This window comes from Eschscholzia californica, unplaced genomic scaffold (assembly GCF_041429995.1).
Source record: "Eschscholzia californica isolate CP2 unplaced genomic scaffold, dmEscCali1.0.p SCAF_1, whole genome shotgun sequence".
In the NCBI taxonomy this organism is placed as follows: Eukaryota; Viridiplantae; Streptophyta; class Magnoliopsida; order Ranunculales; family Papaveraceae; genus Eschscholzia; species Eschscholzia californica.
Window position 1 is genome coordinate 75,703,143 of NW_028238198.1, and position 23,346 is coordinate 75,726,488.

Genomic DNA, 23,346 nt, shown 5'->3' on the forward strand with positions numbered 1-23,346 from the left:
GAATGAGATTTGCAGTGATCGAATTTCATTCAGGAAAACTTCAGTTCCTTTCCAAAACTAAGGATAACACATATTTCAAAAGAAAACAGAAACTTCTATTCCCATTCATCTTGGGAGGAACCAAATATGCATTCAACATTAAAAAAAAGATACTAAAAAACATCACTCAAATAAGAAAACATATCCAACTTTTTTTGTTCATAACCACCTCCAGTTCCATGCCCCTATCAAGGTAAGAATCTCTTTCTTTCTCAACTACCATTCCCTTATGCTTTATCCGGCAACTCATGACTTCAAACTAAAAAAGCAATGCCTTTATAAAACTGGCCTATTTGCTTCCTTAAATCATTCTGTCCAACATTCATCAACCACGTCCACGACCTCCACCTGTTAAGAGGAATAGATCAAATATACGTATATTAGGTATCTAGTGTAGCGATTTAACTTGTAATCAAAGTAGTCTTATGATAGCGTGACGATTTAGTTGCGCCCAAAAGTGAACTCGTGTATCAATAAGATTTAGAGAGAGGCTTGTTTTAGATATAACTCAATTTAATGATCATAGGAATATAAAAACTCATGCTTAACAAACAAAATTGTTTCGGATATCATAATTCAGACCGTAGAAGCACAAGTACTACCTTAGTGTCCGCATTTTAGTATCATATATTATATACCGAGAACATAGACCTAACTATATCAGATGACAGTAACAGGAAGATGCAGAAATTACAGACCTCTACCGCCGCCGCTTTTATTGCTAGGACCACCCCTGCCACGACCTCCTCCGAAACCTCTGCCACCTCCATCATCTTGACCACGACCTATGCCTTTTGCTGGTCTCCCACCGGGACCATCCTCTCTACCTCCTCGTCCCCTTCCCCGCCCTACTCCAGGTGGTTTTCTATCTGCGAAAGGTCAAACAAAAAAGAGATGCAATTAACATTAGTACAATAGGAAAACACTCATTTACAAATATTCCACAAGAAGTTCGTGCACTTGATGAACCAAGCTAACGTGTGCCTAATTAGCTGGTTCATGCAGGTATAGAGCATCCAAGTATGTTTTGTTAATAGACTCAAATGGAACTATACATTTATTGTGTCATTGTGATAGTTTCTAACACTTCTTTTATCTTTCAAGTTATGCTTTATCTGTTCTTTAACAATATATCATGCAAGGGTCAATGAAAAGTAGCATAAAGCAAAGGTACCTGAGCGGCTCTTGTTTGTTTCTTCCTGAACTTTATCAATCACCTGGACAGTAAATTCAAGACTTACTAAATGTCAAATAGTTATGAAGATGCCCAACCAAATGATAGAGCAAAATATGTACGGTAGCTTTCTAGTGCATCTTAGTGTAAGGAAGGAAAAAGAGAGGAAAGGAACGATTTATCCTAAAAACGTTTTCTCTCAAGAAATAAAACACACGGATAGCCTGGTCATGCTTTCGCCTATTTTTAGAGTAATTCGGTCATGTGAGGAAAAATTATTCTGTCCCTAGCAAAACTACCAGGCAATGTTTTTTGGAAAGTAAGCAATAAGTTCACTAAAACAGTAACTACAAAAACCTGGAATAATAAACCAATCATATACACGGAAAAATATGAGGTGAAAAGTATAACCACCTAGGATTTCTATATATTCTTTCCTTTTCTTTCGCCAGATGCTTATTCCTCAAATTTTAAATTGCACAGAAGTCATAACCAGTAAATGTGTTTAGAGCTTAAGGATCAGAGTAGCTTGATGGCATATTAGGAAGCTCCACAATAAGTTCCAGTCTACTAAGGGATTAGACAACTAATAGTTAGTCGTCTTTTTCTGGCATTTCATACGATATGTACTGAAACACTTCACTAGAAAATGGAAATGATTTACAAGGTAAGCTCCCAGATATATCAATAAGAATATAATAAAAAGTTGTGTGACGGTGTGACCGAAAACACAGAAATCAGTCATTTGTTATCACTTAAGACAAGAGGTGATCATCATCAGCTTATTATTTGCCGCTACAACGTATTATTTGCCGCTACGATTTCAAATTATAACAAGATATCCTTGGGTTTAGATGAATGCTCTTTTTTCATAACAAGCTCCGGGAGAAGCCTAACAGAAGTAGCCACTTGGCCCACTAGAATAATGGACTATTTTCACACATACCTACTTAGTGTACTTCTGTGAACCTTATTCGGTATCATTAATTACGACTCTTTCAGTGGCTTGACGGACTAGTTTCACAACGAATGACATCGTTGGATTATCGCTATAGCCTTCAAGATGAGGTGAGGGGAACTCCTTTAATTTTCTGATACGAAATAGCAGATAATGTTCATAGACAATACTATTCAGCTAATATGTGCTCATCTAACAGTAATGAGTCCTGGAGCAACCACGCAACAACTATCAGTTGCACACCAGATTGGAGATTCTTACTTCCTAGTTTCTAGTAATATTCTAGGGCTAGTACAAAGAAGTTGAATATAAATGGAGGCAAATAACACGTACGCGATACATCACATAAAGGATATCATTCAACAACTTATATAAAAATAAATATGTCGATTAAAAGTTAAAACAAAATAGAGGAAACTTTGAACGATACCTCATCTGGAACTCGAAGGTACTTAATTGTATTCCCTCGGATATAGCACTCAGGCATCCTCCAAAACCTATCACCATCCTACATTCAGAGTTTCTACTATCAGAATTAATCAAGTTTGGAGTTGAAGAATTAATATCAAACTCAAATAAAGAGAGGGTAAGGTAGAAACATTACTTTTGAGGTACAGATGACTTCACGTAGATGAATGTTCATCCAAGTATCACAATTCACCAAATGCCCATTATAGGTTTCGCCATTCTTCAGCTCCACCAACTATAACCAAACCAGTATAACAAAAAAAGATCAATAATTTATGTGATATACAAGTTATGTAACCTGAAGGGAAGGGCTTGAGGCACTCACAACCATAATCAATTGAACAACCATTAACAACTCAATAGAATCGAAAGAGCTCTTACCATTGGATGCCCTTGGGCAGTCTTCAGTAAAGACAGTGGAAGCTGTAAGAAATAAAAACAAACACACAATTATACCTTCAAATCATACTAAAAAAGAAGAGAAAAATTTAACCCTAACCCTAAGTTTAGATCAAACCATACCATCTTATTAAGCCGCTAAAATTCAAACCTTCCCCAAATTATACAACCTGCACAAAACTCATCGCCAACAAAAATATGTTCAGATTAACAACCATCCAAAACAAAAATGAAAAATTCAACATCGAGACTTAAAAGTTCAAAAAGATAAAACCCAGAATCCACAAGCGCCAGTGAAACCCTAGCTACTAGTGAAGCTCAAAGTAGTAAGTAGGATAAATCTAAAAACCCTAGATAGTTCGATATGGAGAACAAAACGAAAATTAAAGCAAAACTAGAGAGAGAAATTGTTCATGAGACTTCAATGACGTACCGATCTCCTCTCTGGTTTCTCTGAAGGGTTCGACCCGCGGTTTCTCTCTCTAACAAAGAAGTCTTGCCTGAATATAATTTGAACTTGGAAGGGTTATTTCCCAAATGACCCCCAACTTTGTTACCAGCTTCCTGCCTGACCCCCTAGATTAGCAAAAATACCCATATGGCCCCCTTTTTCTGTTATCTTTAACTTTCCGTTACTCTCTCTCCTCCATCTCTTTTTTTCTCTCTGCCACATCATCTGTTGCGCCACCTCATCATCTTCTCCGGTGAAGGTCGCCGACCAATTTTTCGGTCAGCGACCTTCAAATTTTTTTTTTTTCTCTTCTCTCTCTAAATTTTTTTTTATTTTTTTTATTCTCTCCTCTCTCTCTCTAAACTCCGGCGAAGAGGGTTTCCCTTCGCCGGAGTGTTTAGAGAGAGAGGATAGAATAAAAAAAATAAAATAAAAATTTAGAGAGAAAGATAAGAGAGAGAGAAAAAAAAGTTTGAACGTCGCCGGCCGGAAATTTGGCCGGCCGGCGACCCCTGCCGGTGAAGATGATGATGTGGCGTGCTCAAATGATGTGGCAGAGAGAGAAAATGAGATGGAGGAGAGAGAGTAACGGAAAGTTAAAGATAACGGGAAAAGGGGGTCATATGAGAATATTTGCTAAAGTAGGGGGTCAGGCAGGAAGCTGGTCACAAAGTTGGGGGCTATTTAGGAAATAACCCAAGTTGGAAATATTACTGTATATGGGAATGAGGTGTTAGTCAGTAGTACGTATACCCCGAGTTCGTTCACTTTCCCTACTACCACGCCCTCCATGGGCTACATCTGCAAGTAAAAAGTCGTGAACACCTGGTTGCGTAAGTGTTTGATAGTGTTGACGCGAACTCCAAAATTCTGGAGGTTTCACGTTTGATTCCCAGAAAAGGTGTTTGGTAGTGTCATTCAAAGTGAGTATCACGAATATACCCATTACGGGGTTACGGATCTCTGTATTTCTGGTGACATCTTCGTACATTACCACATTATAGACGACAACTCATCGGCAGGTGATAGTCGACCATGGACACTGTAAAATGGTTGAGGACAAAATGATACAATCATCGAGTCATCACCTAACACCTCCAATTATCGACAACAACATTTGAACATCTAGACATTCAATTATATACAAAGCGACTGATAACCTACTTTGTCTTTGATCGATCGTCTAGGCAATCTACGATGGCTACAACATCTCCCTCTCTGTTAACGACCGCTTTATCAAGAAATGGCGACCAGGGAGAGGGGCCTTTCTTTCTCTCACCTGCACAACTACTTTATCAGGGAGGGTGCCTACTTTATCTCTCTAAGGAGGCAGGTTACTCTATCTCTCCTAAGAGACTGCCCACTTTAGTTAGAAGGTCAGACTCCTTCATCATCCACGTGATTTCGTATACGAGGTCGACCCTTCACTAAGGGAAGCATTCCGCTTTATTTACGATACATACCTGATGCAGGGGCACCCGGAGTGGAGACTATTTCCATGACCGAACCCGGTCATGGACCAACCGGCCAGAGAGAGTAGATTTAGGAAGTCCTTATTTTAGTATGATTATTAGATAAATTAGGTTTAGGAAATTATGTTATTTTAATATTTCCAATAATTGGAAAGGTCCTGTTTTGAGTCTAGTTATTTAGGCAGTTGCAGTATTTTAATTATTTAGGAAGTCTAATTCAAGTCTATCTAGGAAAGTCCAGAATCCTATAAAAGGATATCTAGTTTGTCTATTATTCTCAGATTGAGAGAAAAACCCCATTGAAGTTTTAATAAAGTTGAGTATTTAGAGTTATTTGATCTTTATTTTCATTGTTCTTATTTAGTTATTTATATCTTTTAATTCCGCTGCGTTTTTACATCAAGTGGTATCTAGAGCCATAATTTTTTTTAATCACTTTTATCATCATGGTTAATACTACTATCTCTACTACACCAACTAAGGAGAAAACACCAACCTTTTCCTCTGAATGGGACAACATTAAAGAAGGGCTATCTGCAGGTAAAAAGTTGGAAGAAGGTTTCAATGAGTACAAGAAGGAAACAACAGAAAAATTCGATAAAATCGATCAACGATTCGATCAACTCAACGACTCCATCAACATCATCTCCAAACAACTCGAAGGTATGTGCAAAAACCAAACTCCACTTCCCACCACTATCACACCTCAACAACCCTCACAACTACCGACTACCACCAACACCACCCGATTTCCACCTCTAGGTTTTCCTCCCGAGCCCACGACACCACTATTCGGTCATACCATTAGCAACCCCCCTCCGGTTATCACACCACACTTCATCACCTCCTATTCACAAAACACCCCTTTTCAAACGCCTACGTACCCCTCTTATACCCACACGTCCACACCACCATCGTTCTCCTTCCCCGAGCCAACTACAACACCACATCGACCACCACACGAAAGCCACTTCTCGGGCGACCACCACCTCCTCACCAACCCCCAAACCAACAACCGAAACATCACCAACCAAGCCCAACCAATCGCCCCTTTAGGAACCATTACAACCTACCAAGAACCCCGTCTTCTTCACCCGTATACCCGATATCCTTCAATCCCTACCAACCAAACCGAAACCCACTCACCATACCAACACCATCACACCCACCACAACCTTCAAACCGAAACACGATACACCCCCACGGTTCATGATCCAATTACACCACCTCTACTAAACCGCCGTCCACATGAAACCAAGACGACCATCACCCTCCCTCTACAACCCGACAACACCACATACCCACGTCACCGAGACCAACTCCACCCATTAAACCGAAACCGAGAACACAACTTCACCCATTCCCAAACCCGAGACCCTACCACTCCTATCAACCTACCACAACGACACCCTTGGTTGTCCAAACCACTCAAACCGAACGTGAACACCACACCCCACCAACCGACACCGAATGTCCAAACCCTAGTTCATCGTACCGTATTCGAATGGAAGTACCATCATATGATGGTTCGATAAATATTGAAGATTTCTTGGATTACGTCTCTAGACTCGAGATTTTTTTTGATGTTATGCAAGTTGAAGGTCCTGAACAGGTACGTTGTGTAACTGGTTATTTATCTAAAACTGCTCTTACTTGGTGGAAACAGGAATCTGAAAATCGTCGGTTATTACACCTACTTCCTATTTCTTCTTGGTTAGAATTGAAACCATTAATGTTCTCCCGTTTCCTCCCTCCGGATTATGAGAACCAATTATGTGTTGATTATTTACGTTGCTGTCAAGGAAGACGTTCCGTTGAGGAATATGCTTCGGAATTCCAAAGACTAATTACAAGACTTAATCTCCCTGATTCAGAGTCCATGAAAGTAGAAAAATTCAAGGACGGACTTCGGAATGATATTAAGGATTTGGTTGTCTTACTGACCTCACAAGGGTTGTCTTACTGAACGATAGACCTCATAAGCTATCTCTTTTCAAGTAAGTCAGTCTACCCGTAGAGATCGAGCTCCAACCACTCTACGAGTCGTGCCACACTCCGACCGTCCTCCTCGACGGTAACATTCTAGAGATATCACTCACGTATTTATTACTTTTCTCACAAGTTTACTGACTTGACCGTCGGAGTCCCTTTGGCCGGCACCATCCCGGTGTCTCCCAAAGATCTTACGATCACGTGTGTTTCGTTTTCGTTTACAGGTAAAGTCCAAAGACGTCGTCAGTGTCCATAAAAATATTAACAATTGAAGGTCTGACTTCCGTTCAAATGCCCGATCCTCTTGACTTCTTGACCCACAGTTTCCGCCCCTCACAGGCTTCTGTCATGTTGTTGAACTTTTATGCCTCTTTCATTATTGGCTTAGCCGGTTGTCATGCTTATCATGTATCAGTGCCTTGTAACGACTAACATAGATCGTAGTCGATTTTTAAAAAAAAGTAGAAAGTCAAAGAGGAAATATGCTAAATGTCACCAAAAACAATGACATGTCCCGGACGGTGATACTCTAATTGATCGGAGTCATTTTTTCTCTCCATGGGTTGAACAATTAGAATGAGACATATCATCCATATCATCGTTTGGCATGCTTCCAAACTGAATTTTCGAATCATTTAACGGTTCTCTTCAAAGAATTTATGCAAATTAGATTGGGCTGGTAAACTTAAAAGTTGGATAAAAATAGCTCAAGGTTCTAGCACCATCCCAAATGTATCCGGAAAAAAGAAGAAGAAAACAAATGGATTGTACATTCATCCAAGTGTTTTTGGTTGTATATAGACACATTGTAATCACCAGTTTAGTTGAGAAGGGGTTACCGAGTTATCTTTTCTATTTATTATTATTGAAGATGGTAATTCAAACAGATCAAATAAGTTTTGGTTGTAACTCAAGAAATGAGATTGATAACGAGTACTAAATAATCTGATAATTTAGTTCGAAATGGACGTTATATAACACATGTTTCGTCACTATGAAGAACTAGGTTCGAACATTATTGTTTAAGAAAGAATCTGATCCTAGTATTGTAATGTGTAAAATTAAAATAGTTTGGGTTATTATTGGATACGTATTATTAACAAATATAATTATCAATGTTCTCATTAACAAAGTATCCGATGACTTAGTGAATAGAAAGCTATTTGAACTGGACCTCATTACTTGACATGTAGAGGGTTTGGGAAAATGCTACACCTCAGAGCCGTCTACTCACCTAAACCGGTTAAGACCGGCGACATATTAGAGAGAGAGAGAAGAAAGAAAACGACGAAGAGATGAAACGACTACCAGGAAGAAACCCCTAAAACGACCAAATGGAGGGAAAGAAGGTAGAAATTACTTACGTGTTGAGATTGTCTGCGTATTAGTCTTGGATTTGGTGCTGATTATACCTCGAGCTGATATTCGATTTGATTCTTCCCCAATCCTGTGAGTTGCTGTCTTGGGATTCCAAAATCGCGTGCAGGAGAAGAAGATTTTGGTTGTTTTTTGTGGGGATTAGGGTTACAGGAGTAGGTGAAGCGTCTTTAATGCTCTAATGCAAGAGATTGGAGATGATTTTTCGGGTAGATGAAGCTGTGATTAGGGTTCGAAAATGGGGATCGAGGTGAAAAGGAAAGAGGTTTCGTGAGTGACGTCACTCCGCTCTTTCTCTCTCCTCAAAAAACCTCAACGAGTTTTCCCATGATCAGCCTTTGCAATCTGGTTTGATTATAGTATTTCGAATCATTAGATTTTAGTTTTCTTTTTTGCTCAGTTTAAGACAACACATATATCTTCAATTATATAGTCCACTGGTAAAGGATGGTGCAGACCAGCCTTCTGAACTGCTAGTGATATTATCTGCCACATATATTCTAAGATCTGCCTTTGTTGGTGATGGACATGAAAGGAAGGATAGCGCATGTCCCAATCAACTATTGTCACAAAAAATATAACACTAGATTGCATGTGAGTTTAGAAGAATATAATTTGGTACAACTTAACACAAAAACAAAACAAAACAAAATTCTTCGTAGGACCATTGAAAAGTTGGGATTATTTAGACCTTTCTTTTTTGAAAGATTATTATGTAGACTCTAGGTCCCAAATTATTGTAGTAAAGAAAACAACATTTACCATTATTAATCATTTTTCTTCTTTGTCTTGGTTCTCTTCTTATATTCAATGATACAAATAATTTGGGGTTGAAGAGGACGACCAAATTTATGAATCAATAAATTCATGACCACTTATTTATACCAATTTCCCTTTTAAAACAGACGTGTAATACATTTTTCATTTGACATGTCAAAATAACCTGAAAACAGATTAATCGATGACACTTGCCAAGCAATAATAGAAGTGAATTTTCACCCACACATGTCACACCACATAATTCAACTAACCTATTAAAGGATCATGTAATTGCAATTTTGGTACCATATAGTTTACTACTACTTGTTAGAGGCAGTGGCTAGAGTTTGATAGTTCAGTTGGACATTAAATTTTGATTTGAATATCATTCTAGGCAGCATAAATGACCCACTTGTGTATATATCTAGACGTATAAATGTTTTTTTTTGTTGAAATGACCATATAAATGTTGGATGAAAATGTGCATTCAATTTGACTACGGTTTTAAAAAGGTTGAATTGCCAAACACTGGTAGCCCAGTTGGTCAGTGCATTAGGCCATTGATTTCGTCGGGTTTAGTCCAGTAGTAATTTGACAATTATTATTATTTTTTTTGAAAATAATTTGACAGTTATTATCACATCGTATCGATGTATCAATGCATTTGTAATGACCATGTTAGTCAATATTAAAAAAAAGGTTAAATCTCCCTCCTGACCCGGCAGCGAGAGATTACAACTTAACAAGATACTAAGAAAATAGTTATGTAATGGTTCCAATGTTCCATATATCTTCTTTGTTATGAGATAAAACGATTATCTCACACAAAAGTTGATTATGATTTAAAGAAGAGCAAGAAACCGCACATCGAAGATTTTTTAGGGTAATTATTTAGATTAATCGTTCGCATAGGTTGCACCTAAAAGTTACACGAAAATTCGTTATGAATCGCGAATATTTAAATAGTTAATGGTACAGTATTTATTCAATGAACAACAAACAAACTTAGATACCCAAGCTTGTTCTTTCTTCTTCTTTTATACAGAATAAAAATCAATGGAAACCATGAAAATCAGCTTCAATGGTGGAAAGAACCACTAATTTCTGCAAGAAGTTGAACCACATAAACTGTCTTTTTTTATTGCAGGAATGAAGAATGCATACAAGTTTGTATCTGAAAATTTATTTTACAATGACTATGAAGTGAAATCAAGGTCATTCTGCTCTGAGAAGAACCTGGCATGCATGAACAGCTAAAGCTTCCAATAAATACCCAATCGATGTAAAATGCCTGAAACAAGGCCCCAAAATAATATTTCGGCGAAAATAACGTAAAGAAGAACGCCTACCCGTTTTGAGTGCCATACTCCAATGAATATGTGTTTTTGTATCCAATATATCTGCCAGGAAAAAGAAAACGATTCACATTATTAATGAGCAAGGTAGCAATTTGTTCTCCTATTGATTGGTTTGATTAGGATTTAGACTTGTAATTATTTCATTAGTATATGATGTTTTGGTCATTGAGGCCTTGAGAGAAGGTATGAATGTGTACCATTGTATTATGAGGATCTTCATAGTACCATCCATTAATGAATCCTGCAAATATTCCCTCGGCTGCTAGAACAAACACGAGCATAGCGTTCATGCCAATCCATTCCAATGGCAAAAACAGATAACGAAAACCCAAGATGTCAACCTAGTAAAAAGATGTGGAAAGTTCAGGCAAGTAATTGCTCAAGATTGATTAAGAAAAATCAGTATATGGTTCATGTATCGATGTTATGAGGAACATTATGTGGGAAAGATGAGCGTATTATCATATTGTCTAATCTGTGGCTTTTGGAGAGGCCGCAAGAAAAGAGAAGTCTGATCAATCCTGGTTGAGATTCAATCTAATGGCTCGATGGGCTTCTGTATATCTCGGTCACTAAAACCAAGTACTTAGAGCCGCCAGACTAGATATCCCGAGTTGAAGCATGGGTTCATTTGGTCCCACTATATTGATTGTTTCTATTCAAACAAAAAGTAGAAGAGGTGGAAGGGCAGCGAAAAGAACCGTAATCATACCAGAACGTAGAAGGCCGAGAATATCAAGGCTGCTGCACCTGCTGTAAGACAAACATAGCTGAAGCTGTATAGTTGTTTGTTCAATGGAACAACTGCAACAAAGAGAGAGTTACATAATTTAATAATAGTAATAAGAAGAATAATATCGATTCTAGGCTTATCAACACCCACCATTTGTGAAATGAAGAACGACTCCAACTACGAGAAGAAAAAGACCCATTACAACCCAATGTTTTAGTCTATCAGAGTGGCCCTGCATTTTGAACGGGAACAAATGGATGTGGAAATGGATTTCTTCCTGAATGAAGAAAATGGACAGAGTAATACAAAACCAACCTTCAAGTGTACAAGAATATGCCCACAATGAATGCCGATAATTGTTGTGAGAATAGCTGAAATTGAGCTGTATGATCACAGATCGATTTATAGTAGAACAAAAATCGAGTTCCAAAGTTAAATGTTGTTTCTATATCAGAAGGTGTTCCTGATTGCTATAGTAATTGGAGCCGATTTAGGACAGATATTGATATCCTCTATGGAAACAAAGCATACAAAGTTACAAGCATTGTCCCTCTTATCTGAAGTACTCTAGCATGTTCACTTTTGATAGTTCCAAATAACTTTGGGCTAACATTTGGTGTCCAGGATGTAGATTTATTCTTAAGCTTAGTAACTATTGAGGCCTTTCGGGTGGGCTCCTGGAGCCTTAACCAGTAACAAAACCCAGTACCCTTGAGCTTTGGTCTAGGTTGACAAACACATAGATACTACCGTCTACCGGTCGCTGTTGCAGCTTGGGTCCTCACAAACACGAAATTCTTGGCGATAAGAAGAAGCCGTGTGACAGGGTAGACGCATAACAGTCATGTGGCAATTTAAAAAAATCGGAGGGACAACTCAGACAGAATCAACTTACGAATTTACAAAATAATAGTAATTTTCTTGTGCATTTTAGTCAGAGGGATTGTTTATAGTTAGGCAGACCTCAGAAGTCCTTCAGGTTCAAATGGCGCCTGGCACCATGTTGGAGCATCCTTCCGGATAGGCCCTTCATAGGGAGAATGCTCAGTGCAAGCCTGGAACACTTTTCAGAATACGAATCGTTAAAAATCCACATTACAACAACCAGTAGCTTGCAAAATGTAAGAGCAAAAATGGGAAGACAATAAACTCAATACCCACCTTAGATCTTCTCCAAGCCGGATGGTGATACATGTGGTTAATTCCCAAGACTTCTCTATCTATATATCCCACAGCATTGCAAGGAGGATCCAATTTTCCTCTAACTCCACAAACAACCTAAACTTAAACAATGACAACGATTTCATGATACGTAGTATATGAACATTTTAAGCAACTCAAAAAAAAAAATTTGCATGGTTACGAGATTAAATCAATCATCCGTTACCAAAAGAGGAAATGTTGCACTTATCATTAGCTTCTCTGTGTTTCGAAATGATATCTTGTAATTTGGTCGGGGTTGTAAAGTTTGTACAGAAACCTAAGAACTACTAATAGTGCTCAAAATCAAAAGCGTAGTGCGGAGGTTCTCCTCGAAGTGATAAAAATAATTAATTCCTGGTTTCACGGATTAATAGATTAGAAAAAGTTAGATCAGTAAAGTATATATAACAAGATTGTAAGAAAGACTTAACGGTGAAAACTTTCCCATAATCAGAGCTATCTTCATTCTGGACAGTGAAACTCCAATCAGGAACTGTGATTCCATAAAGTGCAGATAAGTAAACAACTAAAACACATACACCAGCCAACCTGCAAAAACAGTATAAATCAAGAGAATCCTTTATTTCAAAGATGATTTCAGTAATACAAACTAGGAAATTAAACAGGAAGCAAGAGTAGATACCGACCCAAATTTTTACTTACCACTGCCAACAATATAATCTAACTATAGACCATCTACCAGGTGCTAAATCATTGGTTTGAGATGAACTTTTCGTCGTGATCTCCAGAAGAGAAACTACTAGATAAGCAAGAGCAATTCTCTAGACATCAGAAAGTAAATTATTATCAGAAAACCCAAGTTGACTTTAGTGAATTTACAGAGGAAATATGGCATCGCTGCATCACACAAACCTGGAGGATGCCAAACCACCTTATCCGTTTCATGTCAACTCCATATGTGAGCTTATTTGGAGCATGAGAGTACCCTCCTTCGCATGATAACAAAATCCAAAATTAAATATTAGTAGTACATAGACATGTTTCGTATGATGTGTCGAGAAGCAAAGGAATGGCAATTAAACCTTGCAAGATTAGACCCCAGAAGATAAGTTTGATAGTTCTGATAATCACTTTCTTTATGGCAAATAGCCGGTTGGGAATTCTCTGCATGGAGAGACATAATGATTCAATATCTGCTAATCCGTCACATACTTGAGTTAAGATTTGAAAATCACGATCAGGAAAGGAATAAAAAATAAGGACTTTAACCTTGAAAGCAAGAGCAATGGCCATCCCTACAATGAATAGAAAAAATGGCATCACAAAGTCAGCAAGATTACACCCATTCCACGGTGCATGCCCAATCATTTGCCATTCTCCTCCAGCATCATCCACCAATATCATGATCTTAATGTACACACAGTTAACCTCGTAAAGTTTGCAACTCTTATACATATCGATTCAGTCAATGTAAATAAAACATGTTCTGACAAACCATTTACTATCATCATCCAAAGATTTAACAAACTGATCAGGTTGAATATTAGGGCTAATAACACTCTTGTATGTTCAAATGAAATAACCTCCAACTGATAAATACTACTTATCAGGTTTGTCAATTCGAGGTCTTTAATATGCATATCCAAACATATTGCCCACCAGTAGGTACACGTGAGAAACTTATTTCGACGAGCTGAGTAGGTACGCAAAGCGCTGCCGTGACAAGGTAATTTTGAGTCGACTCTGACTAGTGTACACTTGTGGAGGAGTACGGTAGGTTTACCACGTTCCCCGACCACGTATATGGCAGAAGTTTGAACATAGCTCGTCATAAGCCACGTAATGCGACTCCACTAGGATACATAACGACTTTGCATCCGTATGGTAGACATACCCAAGAAAAGAGTGTACCACATAACGTGGCAAAAAATTTCAAATCACTCGTCAATAGCCACGTGTCATATCAGCGACCTAGCGAAGAAGAGGGTAAAACATCATTCTACAGCCAAAAATCCAATTTTAATATAACTTTGACCTTTTCCTTACCAAGCAGTAGCTGATGTAGCAGGTGCAGATCAACAGAGGCATCATGTGGTTACTCGATTTGGTTGAGACCCACCTCATGAGGACTAGTTACCTGGCAATCAGCATCTCTGATGGTTGACACTGGCTCATGGCAGCCTGAAACACCCAGCCATAACCCATTTATGGAGGTATCTGAAAGGTACATCAGGTTTAGACACAACTGCACGGGCCATGACCCACCACCCCTATGACCCATCACGCGCTCAATACATATAGCCACGCCAAACCCACCATTTTTATAAAAATACCACACGTCCCATGTGAGTCTACGACCAAAAGACTCATATGAGTAAACCTCCATACCCCTTCAGTTTCTATAAACCGCCCATCCCTTTCCATTTCTACTCTCATTGCCATCATTTTCTTTGTTCTACTTATCCTCTATCCTTATAATACTTTGACTACTATCTAGAAGTTGGGTGGGTGTAACCAAGTATTCTTTTTCTTTTTGGGTGTAACCTAGTTGGATTGCGTTCAAAGTTAAAACCCACAAACTGTAGTTGTACAAAGCAATTGTATATTATGTCAAACACTTGGTTGGCCACCAAGTGGTTGATAATGTTGACATAAACTCCAAAACCATTGGGATCCAAGGTTCGATTCCCAAAGGACGTGGAGTCTATGGTTATTGAATTTGAGTTATTAAAGGTATAAATAATAAATATGTTGGGCTTTAGGCCCATTTAGTTAGTAGTTTAACTTAGGTTATCGTGCTTGTTAGGATATATGGACCACGATCAACCGTCCAAGATATATGAAGGCGAGGAGGATCGACATCAAGAGATCCGACGACCAAGATGAGTCCAAGATATTGAAGATATCAAAGATATCGAAGATATATTTAGGATATCTCTTGTATAGTAATATTGAGTAGAGATTATATAGTTTCCTAGTTTAGTTAGGAGAAACTAGGAAACCCTAAACCCTATAAATAAGAGATGGGTTTTAGGAGTTTAAGCATTCGATTACTATTCGATTACTAATCAATCATTGTAACGAATCACCACAATTGTGGATAATAAAGTATGTAGCCATTTTGGCTTTCTCCGAGGATGTAGGTCGTGATCCTCCGACCGAACCTCGTTAAAGATTGTGTTCCTTATTTTAGTTTATGTCTTATAGTTTATCAACTGACATAAACTTTCACATGGTATCAAAAGTGGGTTCGTTAATCCTGTGTTCCTTTAGCTTTCGCTTTCCCGACAAGTTATTGTGATTCAATCATCGTTTTTGTACGTTAATTTTTTTTTTCTTTTCAACAAACCTAATCATGGTGTTACTTCTTCCCGGGACTATCTATCCAATAGTTCTCCGCTATTATCGACGATATCTTCGTTGAGATTCATTATCTTTTTAATCCCTTTGTGTCGATTTAATATCCACTCGGATCACTTTTGTCATGATTCCAGCTTCCGCAAATTTCCAATCAGGCTGATATAACAATCGATCAACCACTTTGACGTTTCTCTTATAGATTCCCAAGTTATTCTTGGAATTATCAAGTTCCATATTTCTTTTTGTTGTTATTCAATCCCGTTCCAAAGTTGGTTTCGCTCAAACAACCTTTTGCTCTCTCTAGCAGTTAGACCTCACTAGTAGTTCCTGTTCGGTTGTTTCATTGCAAATCTCGTCTAATCAATCGTTTTTCTATTTAGAGCTTCTTAGACGTTTGCAAACCGGAATTCTGATATTTCATCGAACTTTGGATGCCCACAAAAATTGTCATCGTCTTTCTTCCTCAATTAAATCTTCCATGAGAAGTTCTGAAACTTTCTCTCTCTAGGTATTCCAAGCTCTAGATTTCTCCTTAAGGTGACGCAGGGACTCGCCTTCATATGCCAAAATCATGATGAATCTTCTCAACACATCACTTAAAATCGTTGATGATCCAAAATCATTGTTAAAGAATGACCATAAAGTCCATCATCTTTTGTAATTGTGCATTCTTTTATCGCTTGAATCAGCGGATGAATCGTGTAATCACTTAATATTGCCGTTCTGTCGGCTGCGATGAGTTATTCTTCATCAGTCATTCCCTCAACACCGTCCAATTCTCTGTCTTATAGCTTCATCACTGCTTGGGTGCTATAGCTCCTATGTGTTACTACATAAGGATTCATTGATGTATTCATAAGCATTGATGTATTCATAAGCAGAATCTACTAATTGGTTTCACATCTTATAAGAAGCACCATTAACTTCTCCCATTCAGGGGGAGTCAACTTCTAAAACACTTGGGCATGTTTTGTCGTTTTTTCGTTTCCGAGACAATTTTACTTCTTTTTCTGCCAATCGATTTTTCCGGTCTTCACTTTTCACCAATCGATCGTTCTCATCGTTTTGGACAATATCTACTAAACCACCAATGACTTTCTTTCAGTTGGGTGATGAATCAACAATCTTCGGTTTTTTTCTCTCTCTCAATGTTAGTTGAGTTCTAATATTTGGTTGGATTTTTATCTCCATTCAAATTTCACAATTTCCAAACATCTTTCCTAACGATGTGTCAAGATTCCATCAGTTGAAGAATTTCAAGTCTTCAAGCCTATTCATATTACCAAGTTGCCAAGTCTTCTAGTTCCAAGTTTCAAGTTCAAACTTTGAATCCAATCGTATGCAACCAAAATTCGATCGTATGCAAGCAAAAGCCGATTGTATACAAGCAACGTTCATCTTTTCCAAGTTCTATCTTCAAGTTGGATACTCCACATGTTCCGCAGTCCAACTTGAGGGGGAGTGTTAGGATATATGGACCAAGATCAACCGTCTAAGATATATGAAGGCGAGGAGGATCGACATCAAGAGATCCGACGACCAAGATGAGTCCAAGATATTGAAGATATCAAAGATATATTTAGGATATCTCTTGTATAGTAATATTGAGTAGAGATTATATAGTTTCCTAGTTTAGTTAGGAGAAACTAGGAAACCCTAAACCCTATAAATAAGAGATGGGTTCTAGGAGTTTAAGCATTCGATTACTATTCGATTACTAATCAATCATTGTAACGAATCACCACAATTGTGGATAATAAAGTATGTAGTCGTTTTGGCTTTCTCCGAGGATGTAGGTCGTGATCCTTCGACTGAACCTCGTTAAATATTGTGTTCTTTATTTTAGTTTATATCTTATAGTCTATCAACTAACATAAACTTTCACAGTGCTTATCACATCTTGATGACGTATCAATGCCATGTAATTTTATTGATGTTTTTGTTCGAACTCACAATCTCTGACTCGTTTGAATGGTTGATTTAAGTTGACTTAATTTAGATGACTAAGATTAAGACAATGAGAAAAAGAAAACACCACCTAACTTTGTTATGTTCTTGGCCCTCATTGGTTGGGACATATCTGGATAACATTAGCTTCTGGCTATGGTCAGCCCCTTTTTCTCAAGCAACTTAGTATTTTTCAACTAATCAATTTAGCAAGAAAACAAAACGGGAGAATGTTTATGAAAACCCTAATTTATTTTCCTGATGGGGATGAATGAATGAAGAATAGGGAGAAAATGGAAAAGAGAATGAAAAAATGTTTACCGCAACAGTAAGGCCTCTGAAGATATCAAGAGATGCAACTCGTTTCGTCCTCTGATGATGAGCTGCTGCTACTTTATTTTCATCCTTATCTTCTTCCTCCTCTATAATCAGCCTCTTATCATACTGATCATTACTAGTACTAGTATCAGTAACTTCACCTTCTTTCATGATCCACTCAAAAGAAAGGAATATGATCAAATTACTTCAATAATTAATGGACTTTTTCTCTTTCTCTACACAGAGCAAGTTTGTTGCTCACAACTCATGTTTGATGTTTGAACCTCTCTCTCTCTCTCTCTCTTTCTCTCTCTCTCTCTTTATCATCAGTTTCTCACTCTAATCTGTAACACTTTTGGTTAAGTTTGTTAGTTCAATCTGTAACACTTTTGGTTAAGTTTCGCCATTCTTCAGCTCCACCAACTATAACCAAACCAATATGACAGAAAAGAGATCAATAATTTATGTAATATATGATGTAACCTAAAGGGAAGGGCTTGAGGCCCTCACAACCATAATCAATTTAACAACCATTAACAACTCAATAGAATCCAAAGAGCTCTTACCATTGGATGCCCTTGGGCAGTCTTCAGTAAAGACAGTGGAAGCTGTAAAAAATAAAAACAAACACACAATTATACCTTCAAATCATAAAGAAAGAAGAGAAAAATTTAACCCTAACCCTAAGTTTAGATCAAACCATACCATCTTATTAAGCCGCTAAAATTCAAACCTTCCCCAAATTATACAACCTGCACAAAACTCATCGCTAACAAAAATATGTTAAGATTAACAATCATCCAAAACAAAAATGAAAAATCAACATCGAGACTTAAAAGTTCAAAAAAAAATAAAACCCAAAATCCACAAGCGCCAGTGAAACCCTAGCTACTAGTGAAGCTCAAAGTAGTAAGTAGGATAAATCTAAAAACCCTAGATTGTGACGCCCCGTGTCCCAAAATAGACACGCCCCGATAATTCACAGACGAGACAAAAATCCGGGAGAGTCTCCTCTGTAAATCGAACCGGTCGCACCTGTCACACCTGTTATGCAAACCATGCATTCGCATTCACAAAGAAATAAACTATCGACCTAATTCCCCAGTCCTTGCATCATCAAAGACCTCCCGCCTACTAGACGACCTAATTCCTCCTCATTCGCATACTCTGAGACAAGGAAGAATGACAAAAAATCGAACAGAAACATTAGGTTCTTAGTTCTTATACTAAGAACCTTCGCACAACAAAGCAATAACGTAAAGAAACAAAACATAAAAGTAAATTCGCGAACTCTGGAAGACTTCAAGTATAACCAAATCTCGATCGATCTTCTAACTTCATAGCCATGTCCATTTAGGGTCAATCATACACCATTTTAAAGGTACTCATACCCTTAGCATTTGGTTATTAAATATGTACCCCAAAACCCGAGAGAAAGACATCCTCGAAAGTTACCACACATACACAACAACACCATAGATATCCCTAACAGCGCATTACGCACTATAACAATCACAACTCTCTTATCGTTGATTGGTTTCAATCCATTCTTAAGTCTTTGGAAAGCTTATATCCTTTATAATGTTTTACTATAAGGTGGTTTATCCTAATTCAAATTAGAACCTCTCTGAAAAATACAAAACATACGCAGCAGTGCATCAGTTTCACTGATCGTACGCTGCATGTTAAAACGCTCATATCTCTCTCATCCGAACTCCGAATTATTCGTACTATACCTTTATGGAATCGTATCGAGACAAGCTACAATAATGGAGAAGACTCAAATAACATTTGAAACATCTATGATTAGATAACCACTAAAAACAGTAAGCAGTTTTCATGTTTGGTAAACTGCGCGTTGCTCGGTAAAACAGCCATAACTCCTTCGTCCATTATCGAAAAGACTTGTACCATACCATTCTGGAAAGCTAAGATCCTAAGCTACGACTCTCGTGTTTCGGGAAAGTCCGTCCAAGTAACATATAAAGCCCATAAAGGCTCGGACAGTAGACTAAATTCAGTCCCTCGAGTTGGAAATCGATCGATCGACAAATTATATCAAATAATCTCTCTAAAGTTGCTCATATACTAAAATTAATTAATTCCCAATCATATAAACCCTAAAACAACATGAATCATCAAAATCCTCAAATTTTATAAACCTTAAACCCTAGAATTAAGAATTTTGATATTAAATCATCAAAACTACAATTACCAAATTGATTTTATTACTCTTACTCTACTTGTTCATGTTTTCATCCCAAACTAATAACAATTCGAAGTAGAAACAAGATTTCATTAACCCAATTCAAAAGAAATTCGATCTAGAGAGAGAAAGAGAGTTTTACTTACCAAAATTAACGAACTTAGCTCGAATCAACTCATTGAAGCTTGAATTTCAACAAAAAAAATCAGATTTCCCCTCGAAATCAACTTGAAATCTCCATAGAAATCGAATTTTCTTTCACCCAAACCCTAACCCTCAATTTATGTAGAGCAAAAGAGGGTTAAAAGGTCTGGTTTTTTCTTCTCTTATCCAATTCCACGAAATTTCAGTTAGGCCCTTGGTTTTGGCTTGACTGCAAAATACCCCCAAATTGAACTCTTTGCTGATTTAGCCCCTCTTTCGACTTGACCCAAATGTTAAATAGTCCCTCAACTAACCTTAAAAACTGGGGACGTTACATAGATAGTTCGAAATGGAGAACAAAACGAAAATTAAAGCAAAAGTAGAGAGATAAATTGTTCATGAGACTTCAATGACGTACCGATCTCCTCTCTGGTTTCTCTGAAGGGTTCGACCCGCAGTTTCTCTCTCTAACAAAGAAGTCTTGCCTGAATATAATTTGAACTTGGAAATATTACTATATGGGAATGAGGTGTTAGTCAGCAGTACGTATACCCCGTGTTCGTTCACTCTCCCTGCTGCCACGCCTCCATGGGGCTACATAAAAAAGACATAAAAAAGTGTTGGGTTATTTTGCTAAAGGGTGGTACCAAATATCGCATTTTGCAAAAGGGGCGTGACCTTTTATTATTTTGGAAAGGGATCGTGAAATAGTATTCATCAGTTAAGTTTTAACTGTTAAATTTTAACGCAGTTAATTCTAACTCAATTACTTAAAAATATATTGTTACATTTAGGTGAACTTTATATAATCTTGACACTAAATTCGCAAAGGTGGAAAATTACCACATCTCTTTGTAAAACTCAATCGGAAACACCTCTTTCAATTTCTCTGAGAAAATCAAAAGTGGAAGAAAGAAAAAAAAAGATGAACAAGAATTCAAGAGGCTCTCTTCGTGCAAAACAAAAGTGAGGGCATAAGGTTGATCAATAGATATTAACCATCCATGTGGAGGAATATTGTCCACTGGATTCACTTAGGATAATGCATTTACATCTACATAACGATATTAACTGTTCATGTAACGTTAAATTAAATCTAACATTTATTTAACAGTCAATACTAGTCCACGACCCTTTGCAATATGATAAACAGTCATGTCCCTTTCGCAAAAACTGGTATTTATGTACGATCCTTTCGCAAAATAACTCGAAAGTGTTTCATCTACAAGTACAAAGTCGTGAACACTTGGTTGTCCAACTGTTTGATAGTGTTGACATAAACTCTAAAATTCTAAATGTTTCAGGTTTGATTCTCAGAAAAGGTGGAATCGATGTTATTATATTTGAGTTATTAAATGTATAAATAATATAATAAATTTGTCGGGTTTTAAGCCTTCATGTCATTGAGTTTTGAGTTTTTGGGCTTATAGACAAAAAAACGGACCCTAATAAGACATTTAGTCCTGTCTAATCCTATAAAGAGTTTCAAAACCAAAATATTAATGTAAATGGATATCTAGTCCATTTGTAACCATTTCGAGAGAAAACACAAATCCCTAGAATAAATAATAAATCTTAATACCTAAATTAACCTTCCTTATATATAAAAACAGATTTACCTTCAAAATTCCTAAATATCTTTTTCCATTTTTATCTCCCACCTTCTCACTCCAATCACGTTTCTAATCAAAGTAACATATATCTTCATTATCTTCAATAACCAAAACCTGTTTATTTTCTCTCTCTCTCTAAATCCGAATCATCTGATAATCCTCCATTAAACTCAGAAAGCTTGTTTCATCTTCATTAGAGCAGTTGTAAACACCTCTATTAAATCAGATTTAATATTGCTTTTCAGGTAATGTTAAAGGTTTTGGTTTCTTCTTTTCTGTTTAATGTTTTTCATCTTCATCTTTAACTTTGTTCATGGATTTCATTATAATCAAATTTCTCTCTGTATCATCTAATCAAACCTTCATCATTATTTAGTATTTTCTCTCTCTAAGATTCATAACCGATTTTATGATGTTAATGGTAAAAACGTCTTTACAATTCATTTTATTCGATTAAGAAGTGTTTGTCTCTATGTATTTTGTTACTTTTTAGTAGTTTTAGGTTACAGATTTTGATTTTTAGATCATTTTTTCAAATCTTCATCAAGGTTTCCGTACAATTTTTTATGCAGAGAAGATCTCGTACGATTTGTTATAACTGAATGCAAACGATATATAATTTAAAATAAATTACGGATCGTTTACAATAAATTACATATCATTTTTTATCCAGAGAAGATCTAGTACGATATGGCTGTAACAGAATGTAAACGATATATAATTTACACGACATTACATGATGTTTATTGAACATAACACATACATAACGCAAACATCTTCTGTACGATGTTTTTATAACAGAATGTAAAATATATGTATTTTTTTACAAATTATACATACTTTATAAATAATATCAAAAACATCTTATAAATCTGCATAAATTATATATAATTTATTCAACATTACGCTCACTTTTTCCCCAAAACAGTTGTCGTTTATAGTACAATAAATGTTCCAAAAATTATATGTAATTTATCGCACATTATACATATTTTTTTACATAACAGTGCCCTTGTGATTCAAACTAAAGTTATGTTTGTCTCCTAACACATTATGAAGTTTAACAAATAGTATGCATAATTTATTCCATTATACATGTCGTTTCTACTAAATTACTCCCTCCGTCCCATTTTGTTTGACCTTTTGGGAGATCCAACTTATTAAGGATTTTCATTTATTGCTTCCTAACTAAATGTATTTTCCTATATTACCCATATTTACTTTCGAGTATTACAATTAAAACTACATTAAAAGTACATATATACTTTCGAGTCTTTTCGAGTATTACAATGTATTTTCCCCGGCAGCTGTGGTTTCTTGGTCCTCCATAGTGTCCGACCGATGATTGTTGTGGTCAGACTCAGACGTGCTACCAAGCTCTATGTTCCTCTCTAAACGATTATGACTATTCCTA

The 23,346-nt window shown here is 36.9% G+C and overlaps 2 protein-coding genes across 21 annotated transcripts; both read right to left on the bottom strand.

Annotated features, from left to right (window-relative positions):
- Positions 1-28: 28 nt before the first annotated feature.
- Positions 29-20,823, bottom strand: LOC147569198 (putative U6 snRNA-associated Sm-like protein LSm4). Of its 2 annotated transcripts, none has more exons than XM_086655657.1 (8): positions 20,738-20,823; positions 3,162-3,208; positions 3,021-3,062; positions 2,776-2,874; positions 2,602-2,679; positions 1,214-1,256; positions 738-908; positions 29-387 (listed from the first exon to the last, which is right to left on the bottom strand). In XM_086655657.1, the coding sequence occupies exons 2-8, from the start codon at positions 3,162-3,164 to the stop codon at positions 365-367; spliced, it is 459 nt and encodes a 152-aa protein (XP_086511783.1). In that variant the 5' UTR covers positions 3,165-3,208; positions 20,738-20,823; the 3' UTR covers positions 29-364. The 2 variants fall into 2 exon arrangements, with proteins under 2 accessions (XP_086511783.1, XP_086511784.1); XM_086655658.1 differs by lacking the exon at positions 20,738-20,823 and adding an exon at positions 3,472-3,584.
- On the bottom strand, positions 10,027-20,784 carry LOC147569199 (heparan-alpha-glucosaminide N-acetyltransferase-like protein (DUF1624)). 19 transcript variants are annotated; one of them, XM_086655646.1, is made up of 17 exons: positions 20,322-20,474; positions 19,063-19,136; positions 18,675-18,721; positions 18,536-18,577; positions 17,973-18,095; positions 13,614-13,751; positions 13,427-13,508; positions 13,257-13,333; positions 13,047-13,165; positions 12,815-12,932; positions 12,342-12,458; positions 12,144-12,235; positions 11,496-11,562; positions 11,331-11,412; positions 11,160-11,251; positions 10,645-10,788; positions 10,027-10,489 (listed from the first exon to the last, which is right to left on the bottom strand). In XM_086655646.1, the coding sequence occupies exons 3-17, from the start codon at positions 18,675-18,677 to the stop codon at positions 10,343-10,345; spliced, it is 1,443 nt and encodes a 480-aa protein (XP_086511772.1). In that variant the 5' UTR covers positions 18,678-18,721; positions 19,063-19,136; positions 20,322-20,474; the 3' UTR covers positions 10,027-10,342. The 19 variants fall into 19 exon arrangements, with proteins under 19 accessions (XP_086511772.1, XP_086511771.1, XP_086511770.1 ...); XM_086655645.1 differs by having other exon boundaries at positions 19,005-19,136; XM_086655644.1 differs by having other exon boundaries at positions 17,973-18,392; positions 20,322-20,467.
- Positions 20,824-23,346: the final 2,523 nt, after the last annotated feature.